General features: G+C 33.5%; 3 protein-coding genes across 7 annotated transcripts; 1 reads left to right on the forward strand and 2 right to left on the reverse strand.

The window, feature by feature from the left end:
• LOC105172514 (protein SAWADEE HOMEODOMAIN HOMOLOG 1) lies at positions 216-4,562 on the reverse strand. 2 transcript variants are annotated; one of them, XM_011094019.2, is made up of 9 exons: positions 4,324-4,562; positions 3,444-3,532; positions 3,310-3,355; positions 3,078-3,210; positions 2,634-2,697; positions 1,775-1,826; positions 1,384-1,527; positions 588-707; positions 216-510 (listed from the first exon to the last, which is right to left on the reverse strand). In XM_011094019.2, exons 1-9 carry the CDS (start codon positions 4,375-4,377, stop codon positions 445-447), a joined length of 768 nt encoding a protein of 255 aa, XP_011092321.1. In that variant the 5' UTR covers positions 4,378-4,562; the 3' UTR covers positions 216-444. The 2 variants fall into 2 exon arrangements, with proteins under 2 accessions (XP_011092321.1, XP_011092402.1); XM_011094100.2 differs by having other exon boundaries at positions 3,444-3,529; positions 4,324-4,561.
• Positions 11,483-17,716, forward strand: LOC105172655 (NADP-dependent malic enzyme-like). 3 transcript variants are annotated; one of them, XM_011094216.2, is made up of 20 exons: positions 11,483-11,637; positions 12,040-12,248; positions 12,755-12,875; positions 12,969-13,043; positions 13,611-13,762; positions 13,885-13,990; positions 14,259-14,324; positions 14,722-14,817; positions 14,946-15,017; positions 15,111-15,194; positions 15,274-15,372; positions 15,786-15,833; positions 15,920-15,973; positions 16,080-16,178; positions 16,263-16,352; positions 16,447-16,524; positions 16,731-16,805; positions 16,887-16,977; positions 17,059-17,187; positions 17,269-17,716. In XM_011094216.2, exons 1-20 carry the CDS (start codon positions 11,608-11,610, stop codon positions 17,355-17,357), a joined length of 1,863 nt encoding a protein of 620 aa, XP_011092518.1. In that variant the 5' UTR covers positions 11,483-11,607; the 3' UTR covers positions 17,358-17,716. The 3 variants fall into 3 exon arrangements, with proteins under 3 accessions (XP_011092518.1, XP_011092589.1, XP_011092721.1); XM_011094287.2 differs by lacking the exon at positions 11,483-11,637 and adding an exon at positions 11,645-11,819 and having other exon boundaries at positions 12,024-12,248; XM_011094419.2 differs by lacking the exon at positions 11,483-11,637 and adding an exon at positions 11,645-11,819.
• On the reverse strand, positions 17,890-23,839 carry LOC105172947. Of its 2 annotated transcripts, none has more exons than XM_011094674.2 (10): positions 23,609-23,839; positions 22,877-22,959; positions 22,692-22,769; positions 21,989-22,041; positions 21,827-21,892; positions 20,601-20,702; positions 19,959-20,514; positions 19,452-19,657; positions 18,848-19,011; positions 17,890-18,378 (listed from the first exon to the last, which is right to left on the reverse strand). In XM_011094674.2, exons 1-10 carry the CDS (start codon positions 23,725-23,727, stop codon positions 18,243-18,245), a joined length of 1,563 nt encoding a protein of 520 aa, XP_011092976.1. In that variant the 5' UTR covers positions 23,728-23,839; the 3' UTR covers positions 17,890-18,242. The 2 variants fall into 2 exon arrangements, with proteins under 2 accessions (XP_011092976.1, XP_011092907.1); XM_011094605.2 differs by having other exon boundaries at positions 21,989-22,101.

The following is a 24,211-nucleotide window of genomic DNA, read 5'->3' on the forward strand; positions in this document are numbered from 1 at the left end:
AGGGTGTGTTCAGTTCAGACAAACACCAGAAAGACAAGACATGCCATTGGAACAACCATCCCAATCCCCTCCCATCAATACATGGAATCACACATACAACCTTCCAATAAAAAGCAAATTCGTCCTTACCAATTGAGCCACCGTACTTAGTTTTGACATCCACAACGATTTAATAATGCATGCAAAATATTCACTCAACAAATGGACACAATAACTTAATATAATCTACTATAAATATCAATCATCATTCACAAGGATGCTCTCAGGTGCAGTTTCTCCAGAAAGATCAGTTCTAAGCAATCGCTTACCAGTGCACACAGCAGCAAATGATTACTGGCTATATAATTAAAAGGAAAACGAAAACTTAAGAGGTCGAAGGCACAAGATGATCTCGGCATCCCCCCAAGGCCCTATTATGTGCATCAGAAGCTCATATTCTGTACGCTAATTATTCTCCAACTGCGCTAACATGTTTGGCCGGCAGCATAATCGCCTCAAAGGCACTCTCTCCTATGACAATGAAAAATTACGGCAGACAACACAGCTGAGATTGGAGAGCTTTATAATTGAAGGAAAGAAGTATTCACCTGTGCATTATCATGATCGTATCTGATCAAGAAAAGACATCTGCAGCCTCTTATGTCATGCAATCTCCTTTGGATATCTATGACATGCGCATCGTAGTATCTTGCTTGATCTTGTCTTTCCTGATCACAAAAAATTATGTGAATATGCAGTCTAGACGAACACATGATTCCCTCAACAGTAGAGGAGATCCAAATTTGCAAGTATACTAGAGATCGGAGGACAGCATGTCATCATATGTGCAAACTGATTTTCAACACTCCTTCGTGCCTTCAACTTAGCAATCCCTCATAGCTAAGGTTCGTTGAACTAGCCCATACTTGTAGTTTACTGTTGCATGTTTAAAAGCATTGATTACAGTGACCACCCCTGATAGTGGTATAAGTACTGGCAGTAGCTTTCCCCTTTGAAATTAACAACACCTACCTCCAACTTTACAATATTTATAAACCACCAAAGTCCTTTCCGGACAGGGTGTTATACTTCTGTATCTAATCCCCCCAAAAAAAGTAACTATAAGATTCTTTTTAACAAGGAAACTTAAATAAGAGGTTTTTGCAATTTCAAAAAGGTGAAGGGTGTTATAAATAATTATACTAACTTTGAGCAATTGCAGGTTTTTATAATGAATAAGGGAAAACTTGCACTATGTTCTCAGCATTTATTCTATATTCCCTTTATGTCTTCTAGTATGGTTCTATATGATGACTTCTGATAGAAAATACTAGCATGAAAATCACCAATGTATATATGTCTATATGTATCTATACATACTGTTTGGTGAGAAAAAAATGGTACCTGGAAGCACACTACTAGATCCCCAGCCTTCACCTTCTGGCATTCTGAATGCTCGAAAGCAACAGACCGTTCCCTCACGTCGTTTCTCACATTAACCCATTCATCTTCCTCCGCTCCAAACCCGACATATCTTACATAAACTTCCTGCAATCAGCTACTATATATCAATACTAAATTCATTGATAAACCACATATTTCTCTGCGTTTCTTGAGGATCAGTATTTTTCTCAATTAACACACAAATAGAATAATACAGTATCGTTGCTTCATGACTATCATTTAAGAGTTCCTGCCATTCACATCATAATCATACTGTCTGGCGACCATCTAAAGAATTAATGACTGATATTGACATCATAATCAACTCAAGAAACAAAATATAACTACTCACAATATCTCCAGAACGCAGAAATCTGTGGGACAGAAATGTATCAACGTCATACCTGTAAAACAACATAAAATGTGAAAGAGATAAAATTAAATAGATAGTGATTACATGGGTGTGCTTGGCAAAAACAGAAAATAATGCTTGATAAAGTCAGGTTTAACTCTTTGCTTTGTGTTACATTTCAGCAATAGTAGAACCATGATTGCTTCATCGGGACAAAAGAGAGAGTTTGGACAAGTTCAAACCTCCAGTACAGGATCATTCAGTGAGGTTTTGTTCCGAAACTAATCCCTGGGCTTGGTTCTCGTGTTCTTACTCCCTATCAATCCAAGTAAATGGAAAGCCGGAAGAGTGAGCTTGTCGTGGGTATTACTAGTGGACTATATCATCATGCCAAAATGTTGGTTTAAATGTGTACTACGGCACATTGAGCATGAAATGACAGCGAAAGAGAGGAAAGTGTATTTAAGAGTTGGATGTAAATCAATTCCTGCTAGCTGTTTAAGAGAGAGAGAGTGGCTACGTAGCTGTAATGCTAAAAACAGTAAACAGGGAAAAGATTCTATTTTTTGTTTATCTGTTCATTAACTGTTCTACAACAGTGATGGCACTAGGTTGAAATGTAAGTACTCATTCATTGAATAAGCTTGGTTGATAAATTACTCAAAAATCTAATCACAGCATTATGTAATTAATAATCACAATAATCGGAGAATAACATGGAGGAATATTGAATAAATGTAAATGCATCACTTAGAAACCGATATGACATACAAAGAATACAGCATTAATGGACCGAATTAAGCAGTGTGACTGATAGTACCACCGCATTTATATGTTTTGCTAGATACAATTGTCTTACCATGCCCCATCTTTCGATGACCTAGCTTCAAACTCCAACCTGGATATATCTTGACCCTTTTCTCCTGCCATTGAACCAAGCTAGTCATTTTCATGAGTTTGTTAATTGCACTTTATGCACCAGAATCCCAATAATCTTTTTTCATGAATAAGCATAAAAATAATATTAGCCGGAAGGAAGATCATATACACAACTCCTGTCGACAACTATAGACACAACGAAATAAATAAGCATGATGAACAGCAAGGAAACAAATGAAAAAACTTCAGAAGCAGATTGCCCTAGTTCAAAAAGAAAACGCAAGATACACTCCGAAGTAGAGAACATATCAGTAACTGATGATGCAATTTGCTGAGGAATCCCAACCTCACATACAGAGAATACAAGTAGATGAATGACTCCCAGCATGCAACTAGAGAGAAAGAGCCAATTAACTAAAAGCACCTTCAGGCATTTTTAGATTTTCAGTTGTTTTATTCTGGGTAAGAGCTTCTGGGACAACAGGAAATATCTCGGCTGCATCCAATGAAGTCTGTTCTGGCCGTTTTTGTTGCTCCTTCTGAAACCAACTTTGGATCTAAAGTAAAGGAGTAACACATGTATTCAAAACAATCAGCTAAGACTAAACAATCCAGTTGCAAATTGTAGCAAAAAAAAAAAAAGCAGAAGATAACACCTCAGTCCACTTCAAAATAGGTTTTCCAGCTCGATTACTGGAACGACTGCAAACCAAATAAATGAAGTAAGTCCACAATAAAGCAGACAAATTTTAAGAAAGCACTTGATAGTTATTGCACATGAGAAGCTCACTTGAAAACTCTTGCCAGTCTCTTAAAGAAATCCTCGTCTAGAGCTTGTTCATTAGACTCCATAATTAATTGCTCCATTTTCTCAACCTGCTTCATTGATGACATCAGATAAGTTTCTCAAACAACTGTCTTAAGTTTCTTCTGCAATTCAAGAATTTCCTATGAAAATAAATTCAAGGATAAAAAATTCTTAGATGCATTAAATTGTAAGAATGTTCTATTTTGAACTCCAGCGTCGATGCATTCACTGGTCGACTAACTCAACTCTCCAAAATATTTATAAACACTATTACCACTACCACATCACCTCCAAGGAAATATAACATATACAATGCAACACCTAAATTTCTTGCCTGTTTAAGTTCAATCCACCATGCAGCATTTCAGTTGCATAATGAACACTTGTCCACCACTGACAAACAAAAGTTGTTCAAGTACAATAATAACATCTATTTCAAAATCAATCAAACCACCGTCAAACAATAATGTAAAACCTTCTTATCACGTAATTGAAACAAATATTTCTCATCAACTTCTCTTAAGCACCACCCATAAACATCAAGAACCACCAAATAGTCCAACAATTGAAACCCTTCTCAAGAAATCCACAACGAAAACAGCAAAAAGGCTCCCAACACTCAAGATTCACTGTGAATACAAATCCCGACAGTCTCTTCACCCATACACGTACCCATTGAAAACCAAGTCACTTAAAAGACACGTATCAGCGGAATTCAGCAAAAACCCAGGAAAAATAAAAGCAGAACGACACCTAGAAACTCATGAAAACTGGATTACAAGACGACTAACCAGCACTCATTGGGATGCATTGAATGATAAAAGTTTTAGCATTCAAAAATTGAAAAGAATGTAAAGGAGACCTCGGCTTTAGTGAACCCGGAAAAGGGTTGTCTCTGCCTCGGCCTAAGATTCATTTTGACAGTCGTATATGCTGCTGAGAGCCTCAATTCTGCGAAAAACGATTTTCACAGAGAGAGAGAGAGAGAGATGGCATTTGTGTGCGTTCGTGAAAGGAAAAAAGTGATCAAAGTGTAGCTATTTTGAGCGCCTGCCCGAACTGTTAGAGGCCTTACGGCTTTTGTTCAAAGCACCAAAAGGAGGTCTATTTAATTTGTGTCAGTGTGTACTGTAAAAGTGTGGTGTTTTTAGAGTTGACGTTTAGGGAAATTTTATGAAAACTCTTTGTTATATTAATAGTTTAATTGCATTATTCACTTACCACTCCATCCATACATATATTGATTCATTAGAAAAATAAATAAAATATTAAAATTTATAAATTAATCTAACTCCTCATTTATAATCAATATAAAATAATTATTGCATGTAAAGTCGCATTTAGATCAATTCAACTATACATTCTATTTTATAAGAAGCACGTCCTATCCTACTTCAACTGTCATCTCACAAAGTTCAATAAATAATTATTGCAGGTTAAATATATATTTTTTTGACTAAATTGCCCTTATAATGATGAAAATATATGCATTAATGCATAAAGACGTATGAGGGTAATTTGGTTATAAAAATATTTATTTGACCTGAAATAAATCAGTAATAAGTCAACTGGGGTAATATGGGATTGTTTTTTATATTTTTTTATTAATATTGACAAATTCAATGAATTTGAACTAATGAAGTAACTTATTTTTTAAATATAAGCAAACTTTAAAGGTATTAGACGTAACTTTTCGAACTATAGAGGATTTAGGTATAAACCTCAAAGAAATGGAGTGTAATTATCCCTTCGTACTACCTACAACATTTTGTAGAAGAAATGAACAAAAAAAAATTATATTTTAAATGACAAATAGCTAATTCACGTAATTATTTGAAACGTTTTAAATAAAATTTTACGTAGATTTTCAATTTTAAAGTGAAATTATCGGTTGTGAAATACTTATACTTAGTTATTTGTAACTCCAAAATACAAATTATCCTTTTTTGCTTAGTGTGGATTTCATATCACAAATTTTTTTCCCAACATAAGAATGTGGGAGAAAGTTAAAATTTAAATTCAAATACATATATAATAAATAAACATTCAAAATCACACACATATTTAGGAATTGGATGGAAATTGATTCCATTTTCCGCGTTTGGGCTACAGTAGCCCAATGGGCTCCAACCCAGCCCAAACTAGTGGAGCCCAATCACATGCCCAAAACGGATTTAGTATGAATTCAAACTCTACAAATATATGTGATGTTATTATACTTTAAAATTATAATTATCAATTATTGTTTAGATATAAATATTTATTGATGACTACGATTGATTTTATTTAAAAAAATAATAATTATCGCTTTCACTTAAAATAATAATAATAACACAAGATTATCGGTAGTTATTACATTAATTTTACAATTTCAGGTTTCATCTTCTTATTTTATTATTATTTTTACATAAAATAATTAAATATTTAATATATTGTCGTTGTACACCAAAAAGAAAATTATATTTATATGACGTGTGGGTAAATATCTTACTTTATTTAAATTTGTTATTTATAATTTATAGTATATAAATGTAATTCTCAATAATAATAACAAGGTAATAATAAATTATTAGTCTTAAATCAACACACGATTTAATATTGGCAAAAATGCATAAAACTTCCACGTGTTTCAAAAACTCCGCAAAAAACTCATTCTACTTTATAAATAAGCAAAAAGACCTTTTCTATTCTTTTAAATGTAGCTCAATTGTCCATCTCCGTTAAATTTAACTAATTGCGTTAACTTTATTATAAATTACTTTTATATCCTTACTTAATATATATTATTTCTAATTTTATTAACCATTGAAGCTTAAATCAGAGCTATCAGATCTAATTAATTTATCTTACCGTTGGATCTTAAATTTATAAAAAAAAAAAATTAAAAGTTCATATTTTATTCATTAAAAATATATATTATAAAAAAATTATTTAAATAAAAGTAACCCCCGCTCCCACCCCCCCCCTAGCCTAGCAACCCGCACCACCCCCTACTGCCTCCACCCTCTCCCACGCCCTCGCTGTCCAGATAAAGAAAGAAGGGCGACAGCGGTCTGGGAGATGTTGTTGCCATTGTGAGGGAAAAGAAGGTGAGGTTGTCGTCGTCGCCATTCCGTGTGGGAGTGACGATATTTTTTTATTTTTTATTTAATTAACTTAATTTTATTAATTAAATATTTTATAAATTATAATTTAAATATATATTTTAGTTAATTATAATAATTATTATATTTAAATTAATTTATAATTTATAATTATTGCAATTGCTTAACATTTATATAATGTAGATACCTAAATTTAAAAAATAAAATTTAATATGAATGAGACGCGTTGTTATAATAAAACAAAAGGAAAAATATTTTACATAGTAAAATAGTGATGGAATGGGTAGTGAGATTAATTTTGAAGGGTCATGATTTTGAAATTTTAGAGATGAGGTGAAAGTCTAATTTTGAAATTTTCCAAGTCCAAAGTCGGGATGAGAATGCGCATTTTGGGTCATGATTTATGAGCTCCACCACAGTTCTATTGACCCATCTCTCAGGAATCAACGTAGTTGTGCATTTTTCACTTTTAATTTCTTAATTAATTTAAGCCTGTGAGGATTGACTGTTAATGCTAAAAATAAAATTAAATGGACAAAATATTTTATTTTATTTTTTCAAAATAATAATGCGCTTGATTCGACCGATTTTAGTGAATATTTTCTTAGCATGTTTATGCTAATGACGTGGGAGCTACATAATGGTACCTTGAAATTATATTAATATCCCTAATTTTTTTAATAACAAAAAAAATATACTCATTTTATTCAGATCGTATTGATCTGGTCTCGAACCGACTTGAGCCCGAATGTAAACAAACTCATGATGACCTCATAATCATTTATGGATTAATGTTTTACATGTAATCGTACAATTCAAAAATGTATATAACTAGTAATATTCAATGCAATCGGTACAATCCCTCTTCTAAACATTTTTTCTTTTACGATTTTACTGATTTTAATACTGAAAGCTATAATCAGGACCTTCCCGACGCATTTTTCGACTTACCTAAGCATTTTTTGAGTATTCCTAAAATAGATTTAATCCTTAGTACTACACATTTTAGATTCGGACAAGCAACTGTTGAGTTTGACTCCATACTTGAAACTCTCAAAACCAATTTTGAAACTCAATTGTGGTGACAATATCATTTGTCTAATTACACTTAAAACAAAACTTGGTCAATAATCTATATTTATACTAATATAAAAAAAAAAAAAAGTCCGTCCACGTTCATAAATGATAATCAACGGCATCGCCGCACTAATTTTTTATGAAATAAAAAATACTCTTCATAATAAAATAAGTAACTTATTTAGCTTTTCAAATTTTACATTCATTGATAAATTATTATTTTTTTTTCATTTTTATTAATGTAATGTATTGGTTTATGTATCTTACTCTTATTTATAATATATTTTAAATTTTAAAAAATTATTTATTATATGCACGTAGGAACAACGTACCACAACTAGTTATTATAAAAAAAAACTCTGTTATCATGCCAACTTTTAAATATTTAAAAGAATATTGGGCAATAAATTTATATTATTATTAATGAAAACTCTGTTGTCATACCAATTTTTAAATATTCAAATTTATCCTTTAACTCATTTATTCCCTTCAACTTCCTTGAACCACTATGGCATTATCCCATAATTGATAACGAACTTATCAATAAGAATATTAATTATTTATAAATTTTAAATACTTTTATACACATCAAATACATGATTGGTACATAGAAACGGAATCGGCGTTCTCAAATCGATGCCTACATAAATTGCTTATAATTTTATACATGTAATTTTTGAAAGTATTATTAGTATATATACAGTGCACTTAACGTATTAATATATTTATTTATGTATATATATATATATATATATAAAGAAAAACTTGTCACTAAAATATATTTATTAAAATTTGAATTTTTTGGAATAAACCATGAAATCAAAACACATAAAAAAAATCATTATTATAATGACAAAGATTTTTTTATAATAAATTATTTAAAAGGTGGGGTCCAGTGGGAGAAAGTGCAAAAGGGGGAAAGTAAGGAGGAATAAAAGTACCAGGGACCATGGGCATGCATACATCAGTAATTGCTACTGTAGCTTTGCCCACCAAATGACAACTCATTCACAGAGACTATAAAAACGTGGTTTCCTGACCATCACAAGATTCTGCCTGAGAACTCTACCAAAGTACCATACTTACATTCAAGTATCCAACCACTTTTAGGGCCAGCTACTTAATTAAATAAATGTTTGGGGATAATTAAACTCTCTTCACTTCTGTAACTAGACGTAAATTTCTTGTAATTTAAAAAACTATATTTAGTATTCATAAGATTTGTTTTCCTCTAACAAATAAGTTAATATGTTAGTCAAAATCACTGAATTTGTTAATATTAATAAAAAAACTGAATAGAAATCAATATTTTTCCTCGGTTAACTTATTAACGACTTATTGCAAATCAAACGAATCTTTTCTGACTAAACTATCTTTATAACTATGATAATACATTCTCACATGCATTAATGCGTAAAGATGTATAAGGGTAATTTTGGAGTAAAAAGATTTACTTTTTACCTGCAATAAATCAACAATAAGTCAGTCGATGAATTTTTATCCGATTTTTCGTTCATATCATCAGATTCGATGAATTTTGACTAATGTGTTGATTTATTTGTTAGACAGAAACAAACCTTAAAAGTGCTATATGTAATTTTTCAAACCACAGGGAGCCTGCGTATAATTACACCAAACCTCATAAAATGGAGTGTAACTATACCATGTTCAGGCGAAAATTTGCATAGTTTTCTTATGAAAAGTCCTGTGTATTTGGATTTGACAGAATGATTTAGAGAATGGATCAAATGACTTCATTTGGAAAGAATCTGAAGCCCATCAAGTGGGTCTTTGTTTTTTTTAATGTATACGTTTATCTCACCTCATACGAGTTATTATAAATTTTTTTTATTGGTGTTACTCATATTGATTGAATTGATGTATTGCTCAATATATCGATATGAGATATTATAATTTATTTACAGTAAAATTAAAAAATAAAAAACACCTAAGTGCGTGCCAAAATTTGAATTAATTATATTGTATTTAGATCGATGGTATTTCAAATTCATATTATCATATAATTTTTTTATTAAATACTGATAAATTTCAAAATTTTCTCATATAAAGTCATTTAAATTTATATTTTTTAAATTTAGTATGTTGAATTCAAATTGATGGGTCCAAATGTTGCTTTGGTATTCCAACATACGTAGTTTGAAAGAGAAGGGTATTAGGTTAGGTAGTAGACGCGGCGGGAAGAAAATGCGAGTCAAATGTAGTTGCAATCCACCAACCACTGCTAATGCCTAATGCGGTTACAAAATTCAATTCCTATTAGTTATTAGGGTAAATTAACACTATTTTTCTTTAAATTTGTCATAATTATGAATACTTTTTTGTTGTATAATTTTTTTTAATACTCTTTAATTTTAACGATCGTCTAACAATTAGTTCGATCCGTTGAGTTTCCATATCTTTTTTGTGGTGAACTGACCAAAATGCCTTTATAGATTAAAAATTATGATTGTTTTATTTACATTTTAGTTTTTTATAGACTAAGTATTTTTTTAAAACTTTTTCATCTACCCTGTTTGATTTTTTTTTACAAGTTTTTAATTTAAAAAAAAAATATAATTTGGGCAATATTGACAATTTCATACCAAGAATTATATACTTTTGTCAAACATTATGGATATTTGTAATTTTTTAAACAATAAAGAATATTCGTGATTATGATAAATCTAAGATAAAATAGTTGTAATTTACCCTAGTTATTACCAACATAAACACATAATTTTAATTATTTTATTACTAAAATGCACTCACTTGGTTACATTTTTTATTTGTCTGAGAATAATAAAAAATAGGGTTAATACATTTAAACCTAATTTCAAAATACGAAATTATAATTCTTTTTTCCAAAAAATTTAAATTATTTACATTCTTTTTTAAAATTATTCGTTTATACATGACCGACCCTCTTCATTAGGGTTTGGATTGAAAATAATGATATTAATTTATTTTTTATGTAAAATTCTAATTTTATAATTTATTTATTAGTTTCATATATATATATCGAGGGATAAATGTAATATAAATATATATATATATATATATATGGAATAAGGTTACCATTACTATATTTTTTTCCTTATAAGTACAAAATTATTACTTGAGAATGTTAAATAAGGAATAAAATTAAAAATTAATGTAATTTTTTTTAACATTAGCATTTTTCATTCAAAGCCTAATAAAGGGAGTTTGGTATAAACGGTAAATTTTTTTAGGGTGTGTAATTTTAGAACTTTTTTAGGAAAAAATGAAATTTCGTATTTCTAGAAGGGATTTAAGTATAATTAACTTTAAAAAATATTACTTAAATATTTTAGGACACACAATCTATTTAATTTTTATTTGTCAAATGTACTAATATAGAAAACGTCATTTCTTACTCATAGTCGGCAGTTTCTGACACTGTAATATCAAAATTTAAAATATTAATTACATCATTAAAAATTTATAAAAATATTTATTACTTATTTATTTTAAATAATCCACGTCGTGTTTCAACCGCTAATATACTGTTATATTTACACTTTATTTTTATCCATATTAATTACTTGCTCCGGTTTTAATCATATATTAATTTTTATTTTTAAAATTTATGTTGTATATATATGATAAGTGTAAAAGTATTGCGTGCAACGATGACTAATGTATTAATAAAAAAATACAATATTAAGCATATTAAAGCCTTTTTAAAATAGACTTATTTTTACTTTTTCGGAAAAATAATACTTTGGGAAAAAGAAAAGAAAAGAAAGCCAAAGATAACATAAGTAAAAGAGATAGAAAATGGCAATGCAAGAAACGGACCTTCAACCTCCAAGCCAACTACCTCCTTCTCAGCTCTCCCTCCCTCTCTCTCTCTCTCTCTCTCTCATCAAAACGCGGAAATTCTCTCTCTATTGTGCAATCATCCAATACACGCATTACCGTTGTCTACAAGTATAGGTTTCATTATGTTGGCGTTCAAACGTGCCAATATCTTGGTAACGCTCCAAACCCTCTGTAATTTCCTTACTTTCTTGAACGAGAATTTTTCAGTTTCACACACGCCATTCATATAAGACACTCCTCCTTCAACTCTTTCCAGTTTCCAAATCGAGGAAAAAGTGCATTCTTTATTCAAAGATTTGACAACGTAAAACTGATCGTTTATTGGCTATAAAAGGTGGGTCTTTCGAGTTATTTGACACCAATCAAGAAGAAAATAAAGAGACACCTACTCTTTATTCTTTTGTGGGCTGTTGTTAATTTTTATTTCCCATTTTAAGTTATCAAAGGGAAAGAAAAGAGAAACAAGTGTGCCTGTGAGTGTGTTTCTGAGGGTTGTTTGTTTGTGGGCTGTTGTTATTTTTCTTGTTTCTTGTTTCAGTTTGTTTCATTGGCAGAGACAAGCTATTGGAGTGGTGGGATTGTACGGAAGAAGAGAGAGAAAGATAAGGGTAGTGATGGAGAGTACATTCAAGGAAATGAATGGTGAATCAGTTCTTGACTTAGAGGATAAAGCTGGAGTTGGGGGTGGTGTTGAGGATGTGTATGGTGAGGATAGAGCCTCTGAGGATCAGGCCATCACCCCGTGGACTGTTTCTGTTGCTAGGTGATCTAACTATTCCAAAGCTCAATTATTCAAAAGCTTTTTTGATAATGTTCAAGTTGGTTTCACGGCATAATCTGGCCTGTTTTTTTATGTTTACATTTCCAGTTTTCGGTTGAAATTAAAGTGAAAACATATTTATTTATACATATTCTCAATGAAAATATACTGATGATTTGATACCGCAGTTCAATATAAATAGATGGTTGTTTGTTTGTTTCCCATTTTTCTTAATGTTAATTAATCTTAGTTATGTTATTTTGCTGATGCTAAGTGTAAGATAAATGATTGATTATAATACTTCTCTTCTAGTTGTGCAAAGTAGTCTTGGGGCTTCTGTTTATTTGCTCTAGTTGGATTAGAAAATACAGTTTTTTGAATCTTTACATGTATAAATTTGTTCACCATATGAACGAATTGGTAGCTATGTGCTATGTTCTCTGGTTTGAGGCTATTCTTCTTTATGTACATTTCTTCCTGATTGTAATTATTTTTTATCTAATGTTCAGTGGTTATACTTTATTGCGTGATCCGCGACATAACAAAGGACTCGCCTTCACTGACAAAGAAAGAGATGCCCACTACTTGACAGGGCTTCTTCCTCCAGCTCTGTTTTCTCAAGATCTCCAGGTGAGTAGGTAGATCACATAGCATGTGGTTTTGGTTGGATAGGCTTCAATATCAATTGCTTTATCATTTTTGTATTGGAATTTTGGCAATCAGGAAAAAAGGTTGATGAAAATCCTACGTGAATATAAAGTGCCATTGCAGAGGTATATGGCCATGATGGATCTCCAGGTAACAATTCGACTAAGAAATACACATAGATTATCATGGTTTTTTGCCTCAATGTCATCTTCTTTTTTGTAGGGATAACACATTAATACCCCCTGAATTATGGCTTGTTATGAAATTTTTCTTTCGGTTTTGAAAAAGTACACTGCATACATTACATTGTATTTTGACATTACAAATTCACTCCTATACACTAATAGTCAGTAGGAATCTATAATGTAAACATAGCTGCATGAGTGTCAATGCAATTTTTAAACAAATATATATATTTTTTAACTATACGTCTAAACCATAGGGGATTTTTATATAGTTTATCCTTTTTCTATACAGCATGCTACAAGGTTCTGAGAATACATATAAGGACGCTCACAAAAAATATTTCTATTACCGCATTAGATCTTTGTACTTCTATAGTTATCCCATAGTTAGAGAAATCCCTCCTCAAGTTGAATTACGATTCATCTAGAACTTATCTTTATTTACAACTCTCTTGGTATAGGTGATTTTATGAAATGTTATCCATAAGTCTCCTTACACGTATAATATGCTAATGGTTTCTCAAACTCACAGGAGAGAAACGAAAAGCTGTTTTACAAGCTTCTTATTGATAACGTCGAAGAACTGCTTCCTGTAGTCTATACTCCTACAGTTGGTGAGGCTTGCCAGAAATATGGTAGCATTTTCAGGCGTCCTCAGGGTCTTTTTATCAGCTTGAAAGAGAAGTATCCAACTTCCTTCCTTCTCAGTTATTGTTTTTTGCCTTGTTAGACTATCAAACAGGGCTGAGTTCTGGAATTTACGGTTTGAGGTCTTTTCTCTGATGGTACATGATCTCTGTTTTTAGGGGAAAGATTCTTGAGGTGTTGAAAAACTGGCCTGAAAAATCCATCCAGGTTATCGTGGTAACTGACGGTGAGCGTATTTTGGGGCTTGGAGATCTTGGATGCCAGGTATACTAGATTGATTTCTTAAGTTGAAATGCATCTTTTGAGTAACACTAGCAGTTTAGGCACACTCGACATGTGCATCTAAAGGACGGTGTTTCGAGTAGATATACGTTAAAAGTAAAACAAAAACCTTATTAGTAACTCAAAATTGATATGTAAACATACTCGCTAGAAATTGATTTTATTTCCTCCTAATTTTGCTTGCATTTTCTTTTAACAATATGATATAACAATTACCTTAACTCACAAAAGTTGTTTGAAACTGTTGCAGGGTATGGGGATTCCTGTTGGAAAGCTCTCTCTCTATACAGCTCTTGGTGGAGTTCGTCCCTCTGCTGTAAGCATAATTATAACTTGATGTGCTCTCTTGATGTGCTCTCTTGATGTGCTCTCTCTCTGATTATTTTCCTCCTTGTTTCTTGTTGAAACAATATTAAATACATTTCTGAAGAGAAACACTTCCGAAATACAAATCTTGGACCTATTTCTGATCATTAATTAACTATCTATTCGAATGTTATATGATTTACTGGTGCTCTAGAAATCAATTACTTCTCGTGATGGGTCAAAACATAATATTTTCTTTGACACGTCCCACATGAAAATAATACTTGTCCTGCTGATATCTGAAATTTCAGCTGACTGGCTTGAAGAAATTTGAATAACCACCAATAGTACTAAAGTAACTCAGACTTTGTAAATTCATGCATTTTTCATTCATATACTGTTAACAGTGCCTGCCTATAACCATTGATGTTGGCACAAACAACAAGAAGTTGCTGGAGGATGAATTCTACATTGGTCTGAGGCAGAATAGAGCAACTGGAAAGGTCTGACAATTTCCTTTTTCATACTGATTCTTCTGTTGAGAAGACAAGGTTTAAAATTTCCAAGTTCCTATAATTGTATCTATTTGCTGGCTTGGAGTTGGATTTTAATCTTTATAGATTGGTTACAGGAATATGCTGAGCTTATGGAAGAGTTCATGTCTGCTGTTAAACAAAATTATGGGGAGAAGGTCTTGATACAGGTATTACAATCAGGAAAAATCAACCTTTTTTTCCCACCTCTTAACTATTCAGTATTCAATATTGATGTCTTAAAAATACTTGGATTTCTCTAGTTTGAAGATTTTGCCAACCACAACGCCTTTGAGCTACTCGCTAAATATCGCACAACTCATCTTGTGTTCAATGACGATATCCAGGTAAAAATGGTCGGGGTTTTTTTTCTTTTCATTTGTCCTCTATTTTAGGGAGAATTTAATAATTGTTTGTATATCTCAGGGTACAGCCTCTGTCGTTCTTGCTGGGCTTGTTGCAGCTTTGAAACTAGTTGGTGGAACTTTAGCAGATCATACTTTCTTGTTCTTGGGTGCTGGAGAGGTAGTTCAATTTTCAAATAATTCATTTTTCTTGCAGAATTTCCTTCCTGAACGAATGATTTTGCACACAAAATGGCCTCTAACAATAATATGTAAACGTATTGGTTGCATCCACTTGGTTCTGTTTTAAGAAGACTTGTTTCAGCAAAACACAGGAGTGAAAATGAAACTATTTTCCTATTTCTAAGACGGAAAAAATGAGTTCTATTTTGTTGTTTTTTAAATGAAATGTGTTTGAAATAGTTGATGAAGTTTTACTTTTTAATTGATAACGGGGTCATATTAATGCATGCTTTGTCCGAACAAAAACTAATAATTGTATGTATAAAAGCTTATGTTTCCATCTACATAAGAATGTGTCCTTTGTATGAACTTCATCTACTTTTTCTTACTTCTAACTTTGGTTTCTTGAAGGCTGGGACTGGGATAGCTGAACTTATTGCTCTTGAGATATCCAAAAAGGTAAAAGAACTTATTCATCTCCCATATCTAAATTAATTTGCTTCCCGGAAAGCCCCAAGATTAATTTTGTTCTCTCGCGCTTATAGACAAATGCTCCATTGGAAGAGACTAGGAAGAAAATTTGGCTTGTCGACTCTAAGGTATATATGGGCGTTTTCTCATAAACGTCTCTAGCAATTTCCAATTATCACACATTTCCCTATCCTTTTCAAGTATCATTCCTCAATTTTCACCATGACATATTAGGGGTTGATTGTGAGTTCGCGTAAAGAATCCCTTCAGCATTTCAAAAAGCCTTGGGCGCACGAACATGAACCGGTTAAGGAACTATTAGGTGCAGTTAAGGTGGGAAGTTCATGTCCTTAACATAGAATTTGTACTGTCGAATGTTTCCTTGATGACTGACTGAAATTGTTGTCAATTTTTCAGGCAATAAAGCCGACTGTTCTAATAGGGACTTCAGGTGTTGGAAAAACATTTACAAAGGAAGTCATAGAGGCCATGGCATCCATCAACGAGGTTCTTACGTCTCTCTATCTCAACTATTCAGCCCTTATACCAAAATCAATCCATATTCAGAAATCTCAAAAATTATGCTTTGATTGGTTTGCAGAAACCTCTCATTCTTGCTCTATCAAACCCAACCTCGCAGTCTGAGTGTACTGCTGAAGAAGCTTATACATGGAGCGAGGTACAACAGTGGCTATTCTTACTATTGCAACAATCTCCTCCAACAGTTCATGTAGTTATCGATTGTATCATCTTTTGAGAATTCAGAACTCCTCTAAGTTTTCATATTAATAAGAAAACTTATTACCCCACAAAGCAAGTACGGCCCTAATATTTGTATTAATTTCCCGTCAAGTTTCTAAATGTTACCATCAAATGGACTTGCAGGGACGTGCCATATTTGCTAGCGGGAGCCCATTCGACCCTGTAGAGTTTAATGGGAAAGTATTCGTGCCTGGCCAGGTAAATCTATTCCCTGGGAAACGACCTTTGTGATTTCTTCTCTAATTATGCTGTTCTAATGTTAGTAACACATCTTCACAGGCAAATAATGCTTACATATTCCCTGGATTTGGTTTGGGGTTGATCATGTCTGGTACAATACGCGTACACGATGATCTGCTCTTGGCAGCCTGTAAGTTACACATAGTAATCAAGTCTCTGTTTGTATCCAAATATTTCAGGCAGCTGATTAACAATCTTGTTATTTCTTAAGCGGAAGCGTTGGCAGCTCAAGTGACGGAGGAAAACTATGCTAAAGGACTGATATACCCTCCATTTACGAATATCAGAAAGATTTCAGCCCACATTGCGGCTAATGTGGCTGCAAAGGCGTATGAACTTGGTAAGTTTTGCAGTCTTCTTGAGCTTTAAGTTTTCGGGTTGTGGAAGAATTAATGTTCAATATCTTTTTATGCCCTTCTAGGTCTTGCTTCTCATCTCCCCCGTCCCAAGGATCTTGTGAAGTATGCCGAGAGCTGCATGTACACTCCAGTCTACGGCAGCTACCGTTGATCAACCGGGGAATTTGATCAGTGACCTCTTTTCTTGAGCTAGTCTGTTCAATTTCTCTCTTGGTGTAGTGTGTTTTCTAATAAATCTCTTTCGTGTCAAGCAATTGTTATTCATATAGTTCTGTGAAATTCGTTGCTAATAGAACATATCTTGTACGAGGAAGTAGCATACTATTAAGGTCTTTTTTTAGAAGATTTAAATTACTTCGGATGTGATAGGGCTTCTTTTTGGAGTTAATATTATTGATTCTTGTTCCCATATTCTTTATTACATGTATACTTCAGTTGTATTTTTGGATATTAAATTTTAGCAGGAAAAACACAAGGGAAAATAATCTCATTGCTCTAGTATTGATGTAATCTTATATTTTCTATTTTCTGACATTATGCTTTTGATTGCAGTTTCTTGACTAAAATTCACGTTCAGGACATACTTGTACATCTTGTTCAAGTTTCTTAAATACATCCATATCTTTTAAATACTATTAAATATGTGCATTGGCTGCATTGTGACATCTTGGCATTCTTGGATGGGTGCAAATGAGACAGTAGAGATGTATTATAGCAAGACGAAAACTAGAAATTAGAGCACTATTACAATGTACTTAGTGCCAGGTAATACCTCAACTCTGTTTCACATTCATAAAAACGACTCACTCGAAGCTTCCAATCCGATTGAATCCTTCTCGAGGATTACCATTGGCAGCAGTCCACTTGTAGAAGACTCGAACTCTCATGAAACTATGAATATCCTTCAGGCCTACACATTGCATGAAACCTATTACACAGATGTACAACCATTGACGTGAAACTTTGTGACAAGAAGTAGAATCTGAAGGATTCATCTGCACCAGGCAGTATCTGATGCCATATAGTGACACACTTATTAGCTTGCGTCATCCACAACTTGTGAACTCCTTATGCCCCAAAAGGCCTGGGGCCTCATTTTCTTCTTTGTGGCAGAAAAATACCAACCCAACTGCGTTCCACATGTGATGCATTCAGCAATTGACCATGCATACCTGCAGCCATACAAACACATGATATCTCTAGAAATGTTAAATTCGTTCATCTAAAGCTAAAGCAAAAGCAGAGTTCAATTACTTGAAACAATTAACACCAGAGGAAACAATGGCAGGGAAACCACGAAAGTACAGGACATGTAGTATGTTTCCTCCACTTCCATAACATGGAGATGGTAGGACAGAACAGTTTTTAGAAAGTAAGATGCAACATCATTTCGATGGAGCAATCATGAAATACTTCATCCATTCTAAAATTCCCAATTAACTTCGAGCTCGTGAAGGCTTCTCAATCTTTTCGACTTTACCCAACATAAAAAGGTGACCACGTTTTTGCTTCAAAGTGATTACCTCACCTTAGGTGGTGCCAAAATAGTTCGCCTATGCAAGTTTGCCAGCTTCAAAGAAACTTCAGCACATACCTTAAATTAGGAGACATCTAAAGTGATAAAAGTGAGTGAAAACTTACCCGGGAAACCAGCTGAATTCTTTCACTGGAGGTCCTGTCACTGCTATTCCATTTGTTCTGAGAAGAGTCATTACCTCGTGCACAAAACCATGTGGGTTAGCATAAGCACCAAGTGGACCATCACTAGACATCACCAACATGTCGCTTCTCTTTGCTATGAGAGTCTATGAGAAACAGGAATAAACAAAATGTTGTCACCATCTAACATAGACTGTAAAGTTCACAAATAAAAACACAATATGTACACATACTCCCATTACCCATCCAAGTTCGCCTGTTCAGTAGTTTAATTGGCACATGGTTCTATAAAAGCCAAGAGAGTTTTTTTTTTTTTTTAAAAAAAAAAAGAGGAATCTTTATGCCTCTCTACATTCTACCATTGTACTCTAATAATTCCATTGTATGCACAATACAGAATACATCTTAAGTAAAGGTACATCTTAATAAAACTAAAAATAACTATGTAACATATGCAAAAAGATATTAGGATTATTCCAGAAAGGAAATGAAAGAGTCTAAGAAACAAAGTGGGAGTTTTATATATTGATAGGGAGGTATTAATGCACAGTAATGGAGAGAGCTTGGCAATGGCATGCTATATTACCTGACAAGTTTTACAACGAATTTTATCAAAACTTTCAAGTAACTCAATTTCCCTGCGAAGTCTATAAGTTGTTCCGTCTATCTCCAAGAGCTCTTGCCTTGCTGATTCAGATATTGGCATTTTACTAGCAACGTGAAATGAAAGAAGATCCGGTTTCATGACAAGGCTGTCCATGTTTGGTGATTTAACAACCTGTTTCCACCTCTCTGCAATATTACAATAAAGAAAATCTTTAAAACCAAGTTTCTTTTTCTCATTTATCCAGTTTGATATTTTACGGATACCTACCTTTTTACCTGATTAAAAAAAAACGAATATTCCCTAACGGAATAGACATTTAAAGATTTTCGGTATAGAAAAAAGAAATTCACTTCCAATCCCTGTTTTTGTTGCGTATGCATGATATTTACATGGAACAAATGTTCCAGATCCAGAATACTGTCTAAGAGGAGACTAAACAAGCATAATGAGACATGGACACTACATTGAAAGGGAGGAAAAAGTTACCTGCTACCTTCCTGGCAAGTGAATAGGAATCATACATGCGATAGACCCAACTGGGCCAGAAAGCTCTTGGAACATCACGAAGTGGGCCTATGGTGTACTTTCCCCATCCTACCTTGTTACAAGGTTGGACATACGAGAAGGGCCTCTTCCCAACTCTAGGACTGTCATCAGCATTCTGTTTGTTGTAATCTGAATGCATTGACCTTGTATAGTTGTCTAATGGAGATCTTTCAGGTTGAATTTCGAAATGTCGCTCAAATTTCTCATCGTCACTACTTACCGACTCATCATATACATCAGAGCTACGACCAGAGACAAGAGCATACTGGTGCAACCTTCGTTCTGCAGATGAAAGTTCGCTTTCGAAACTTCCTTCTGACATCGCATCAGAATCATTTCCTTCCTCACAGCTCTGACGAGTACGCTGACAACCATTTAAACGCATTGCTTGCGTCATCCTAACTCGAGAGTTTCTTAATGGGGCCAGTTTACCAACAGCTTCTCGTGGTGTTCTTAGTGGCACATCTTCCTGAATGATACGGACCTCTCCACATAGCTATTCACGAGCAGCAAGCAATAATAGAAAGTTAACAGCCATAATAAATAGACATGAAAGCTTGATTTTATTTCTTAAGTACTTACTGATCCTTCTACATCAACCCAGCGACGCTTTAGACGAAAACGCTGCTGTCCACGGGCCACAATATTTACAGAACCATCTTCCAGCCTTCGATATTGCCGAATCTATTAAGAGTAAGAAAAATTTATTCATGGAACCAGATCAAGGAATGAAACAGAGCTCAAGTCTTCCACTCTCTCCATAAGTGATAGAAGAAATTGTTTGTCTATGTGTCAGACGGCAGCTCAACATACTAAATAGAGAATTCAGGGATCTACAATAAAACCAGTTACAACAGAGGGTTTAAGGAGAGGCTTGAAAAGAAATAAGAATGATTGATTTCATAGGATCAGCCCCAGAAGAGGAGACACTGAAAATATAAAACAACATGCCATACTAGATTCCAAGCATCCATGAAAAATAAAGAGAAGCCACAACAAAAAAAGTGAAATTGTGGTTAGAGACTTAGAGATGATAAGGGGTTTGCATTAAAGTCATTTCTACACTAAATGTTGCCAAGATGGAGTGGGGTTCGAGTTAACCCCCAATAAGTTATGGGGCAGATTATGACGCTTTGGTATTGAGAACCTGGCAGGTTACAGCTGGGTTGCAGGCTTTGCTCAGCCCACTGAAAACCTGTCCTGTATATATAAATAATAAAATTTATGGTTATTGATAATTTTAGTGACATTAGTGTTATTTTCTTTATTTATACTTTTCTTAGTTTATTTTTTAATTAACTGTATTTAAAAACATGGAGTAGCATAAATTATATTTAAAGTTAATTCGTAAAACATGTTTTACTTTCAGTGATCTCCAAGTGTTTTCAACTGCTAAATGGATTATAATAGTTTTGGCCTGTTAGATTTTATCGCAGGGTTGGAATGGAAATACCGAAATAGTTTAGCTTTAAGCAGCATTCTGCAGATAACTAAGGTTAGAAAACTGAGGAATATCTTAAGGTCACAAAAATATAAAACCACCGCCCGCAATAACCAATTTTGGCCTGTTAGATTTTATCGCAGGGTTGGAATGGGAATAGTTAGCTTTAAGCAGCTTAAGCAGCATTCTGCAGATAACTATAAAAAAAATGAGGAATATCTTAAGGTCAGAAAAATATAAAAAACTGCCCGCCAAATCCTATGAATGTGCAAGGCATCAATGATTTCACAATGAGCGAAAATGTAAACCATCACCAAGAACACAAAGCTGAGAAAGGGGAACCTGAAAGAAGAGATCTGCTTTGTACCTCAGCAGTAGTCCCAGTTGTCGAAAGCCTTATTCTGCCATTACTGGGATCCCTGTAAACACGAACCTGAAAGAAATAGCCAACACATGGCAACACTACCAAATAGGTACAAACGAAGGAAAAGAGAGTTGATTTGCAGCAAGGACTATACACAGCACATACCACACCGATTGTATAAGGAGCATCAACTTGTCTCATTGCTCTCTCAACACCAGCTATAAAATTAGGAAATACAACTCTGAGAGGAAGTGTTGCCTCGGGGAATAAAACAACTCCTGTAAAGGAGGTCAAAACAAAATAATTCATCTTAAAAAAGAGACGCTATGTGTTAGTTGTTCTTGTTAGAATGACAGGCTCACAGGCAGGTGTGAATGGAGATGGAGAATTCACCTAGGATAACGCATTACTAGTTAATGTTATGTTTTTACTCAACCTAGAAACTGTAGAAGAGTAATTCTTACAACTTATTCCACCATTATTAATTAGCAAAGTGACGACTATTTTATATAGTAGTAATGGCAGAAGTCCTACGCTTCACTCATTATTCTTCTTGACATTCAAAATTACAATGCAGTTAACTGCCTCAATTTGAAATCAGGGTAGTAATACAGGATGTAAAGACGAGTACTAAGGAATACAAAAGACTCTCAAAAGGGAATGGGGCTTCATCTCTGCCATATAATAGTTTGCAAATATTCCATATCTGAATTGATATGTCTTGCAGGATCGAGCTCTGAGATATATTGTCATTTCAAGATGTACCAAGAATTAAAATAGTACGGCATTATGAAGCACCGGAAACTTATTGGATTTTCTGACATCAAAAGATAATAATAATGAGACTATTCATCTTGGCACTAAGTACCTTCCAGATAAAACAGAGGAAGGGTCAGGACAGCACCACCATCCAAGAAAGCCAGCCTATTGTGAGTGTCTTCAACATCTGATATGCATGGATGACTGGTAAGTGATTCAACATTTCATATTCCTTAAGAAAAATATTGAAAAAGAAGAAAACGCAAAAAGGAAAATCTATAAAAATTTCCATACCACCAAGATATGAATGCATGGCAACTAAGGAGGTGTCATATGTATATTCACCAGATGCAGAAGCTCCTGCAGAGCTATGGTGGCTGCAAATGCCCAAGAAAACCATCAAATTTAGTTAATTGAAAATGACAAGACTATGAGAAAATTGCACTTATTCTGCCGTATCAGCAACTAAATTGCCTGACAACCATTTGTTATTTTCCACAATGTTTGAACATCGGTGACAATTAGCTATTTGAACTATGCCTATAACATGAACTGGTAACAATCTCATAGGAGTCGCTGATTTCAGATATAACTACAATAACACCTATATTAACCAGGATTATGCTACGCTTCAATTTGCTCATTTACGGATGGTGAACATGTATTGACGTGATAAACCCACGCAAACACGAGCAATACCCATTGTCCACTAATTGCATTTATTTTCTAAGCACACACATACTTGCATGCGCACATGCATAAACAACATAAATACAGAATGCATAGGGCTTATCAATTACTTGAAATTAAGAGGCACATGTAATCTAATTGCTTGTCAACCTTCAGAAACCCTAAATCCAACATGATAATCTTGCCTTTCCCAGGGACAAACGGAATTAACAAACAATAATCTAATTCAATTACTTGACTCATACACCAGGTCTTCGGAAGTGAGCAACAAAGCAATTAAAAATGAAATTGAGAAAAATAAAAAATAAAAAATCTGACAGCAAATCGAACACTTACTCGTCTTCATCCGATACTTCCTCTTCGTCGACTTCTTCGACTTCTAATTCCTCAGATTCGAGCTCCATAATCTGCTCGATCTGTAACCTTTCACTCTCTGGAATTCCGTCGTCTTCCATTCGATTCTCGCTCCCAAATTTCGATCTCTCAGGTGATTTTGGTTCTTTATGCGCGGGCGTATGACCAGCGAAAGTGCGGGAAATTGAGTGCGCTGCCGCCGTGCAGAGTAGTAGTACTGAAACGTCATATATGAACGTTTCATTTTCCTTTATTATTAGATTTTGAAAAATAGAGTTTTAGTTTTACATTGTTTTTAAAAAGGCTTAAAAAATGTGGCCAAAATTGCATATCACCCCTTTTCAAAATCCAGCTAAAAATTCCTCTGTATTCTAAAAATAGACGAAAAAAAACTCTATATTTTCTTAAATATAATGCACTTGTCCCTCACCGTTAACTGAAACTAATAGTGTTAATTTTTTTGTTAAAATATCGTTATGTCCTAATTTATTATATATTATTTTTATTTTCATGATTCGTTTGATCTTTTTTAATTGAATAATAGCTGTAGTATTTAATCAACACATCTCAACCTTTAGATCTTAA

Source organism: Sesamum indicum, linkage group LG1 (assembly GCF_000512975.1).
Source record: "Sesamum indicum cultivar Zhongzhi No. 13 linkage group LG1, S_indicum_v1.0, whole genome shotgun sequence".
Lineage (NCBI taxonomy): Eukaryota > Viridiplantae > Streptophyta > Magnoliopsida > Lamiales > Pedaliaceae > Sesamum > Sesamum indicum.

Coding starts and splice junctions, on each gene's coding strand:
- LOC105172947 (XM_011094605.2), bottom strand. CDS start 23,727: ATGGAAGACGACGGAATTCCAGAGAGTGAAAGGTTACAGATCGAGCAG. Junction 19,658..19,958: donor ACTTGCCAGGAAGGTAGCAG/GTAACTTTTTCC, acceptor GTAATATTGCAG/AGAGGTGGAAACAGGTTGTT. Junction 18,379..18,847: donor GAATTCAGCTGGTTTCCCGG/GTAAGTTTTCAC, acceptor GTATGGCTGCAG/GTATGCATGGTCAATTGCTG.
- LOC105172514 (XM_011094019.2), bottom strand. CDS start 4,377: ATGAATCTTAGGCCGAGGCAGAGACAACCCTTTTCCGGGTTCACTAAA. Junction 1,827..2,633: donor TCATCGAAAGATGGGGCATG/GTAAGACAATTG, acceptor GTTGTTTTACAG/GTATGACGTTGATACATTTC. Junction 708..1,383: donor ATCTAGTAGTGTGCTTCCAG/GTACCATTTTTT, acceptor TTTTGTGATCAG/GAAAGACAAGATCAAGCAAG.
- LOC105172655 (XM_011094216.2), top strand. CDS start 11,608: ATGTTGGCGTTCAAACGTGCCAATATCTTG. Junction 13,991..14,258: donor TTGGAGATCTTGGATGCCAG/GTATACTAGATT, acceptor AAACTGTTGCAG/GGTATGGGGATTCCTGTTGG. Junction 16,353..16,446: donor CCATGGCATCCATCAACGAG/GTTCTTACGTCT, acceptor ATTGGTTTGCAG/AAACCTCTCATTCTTGCTCT.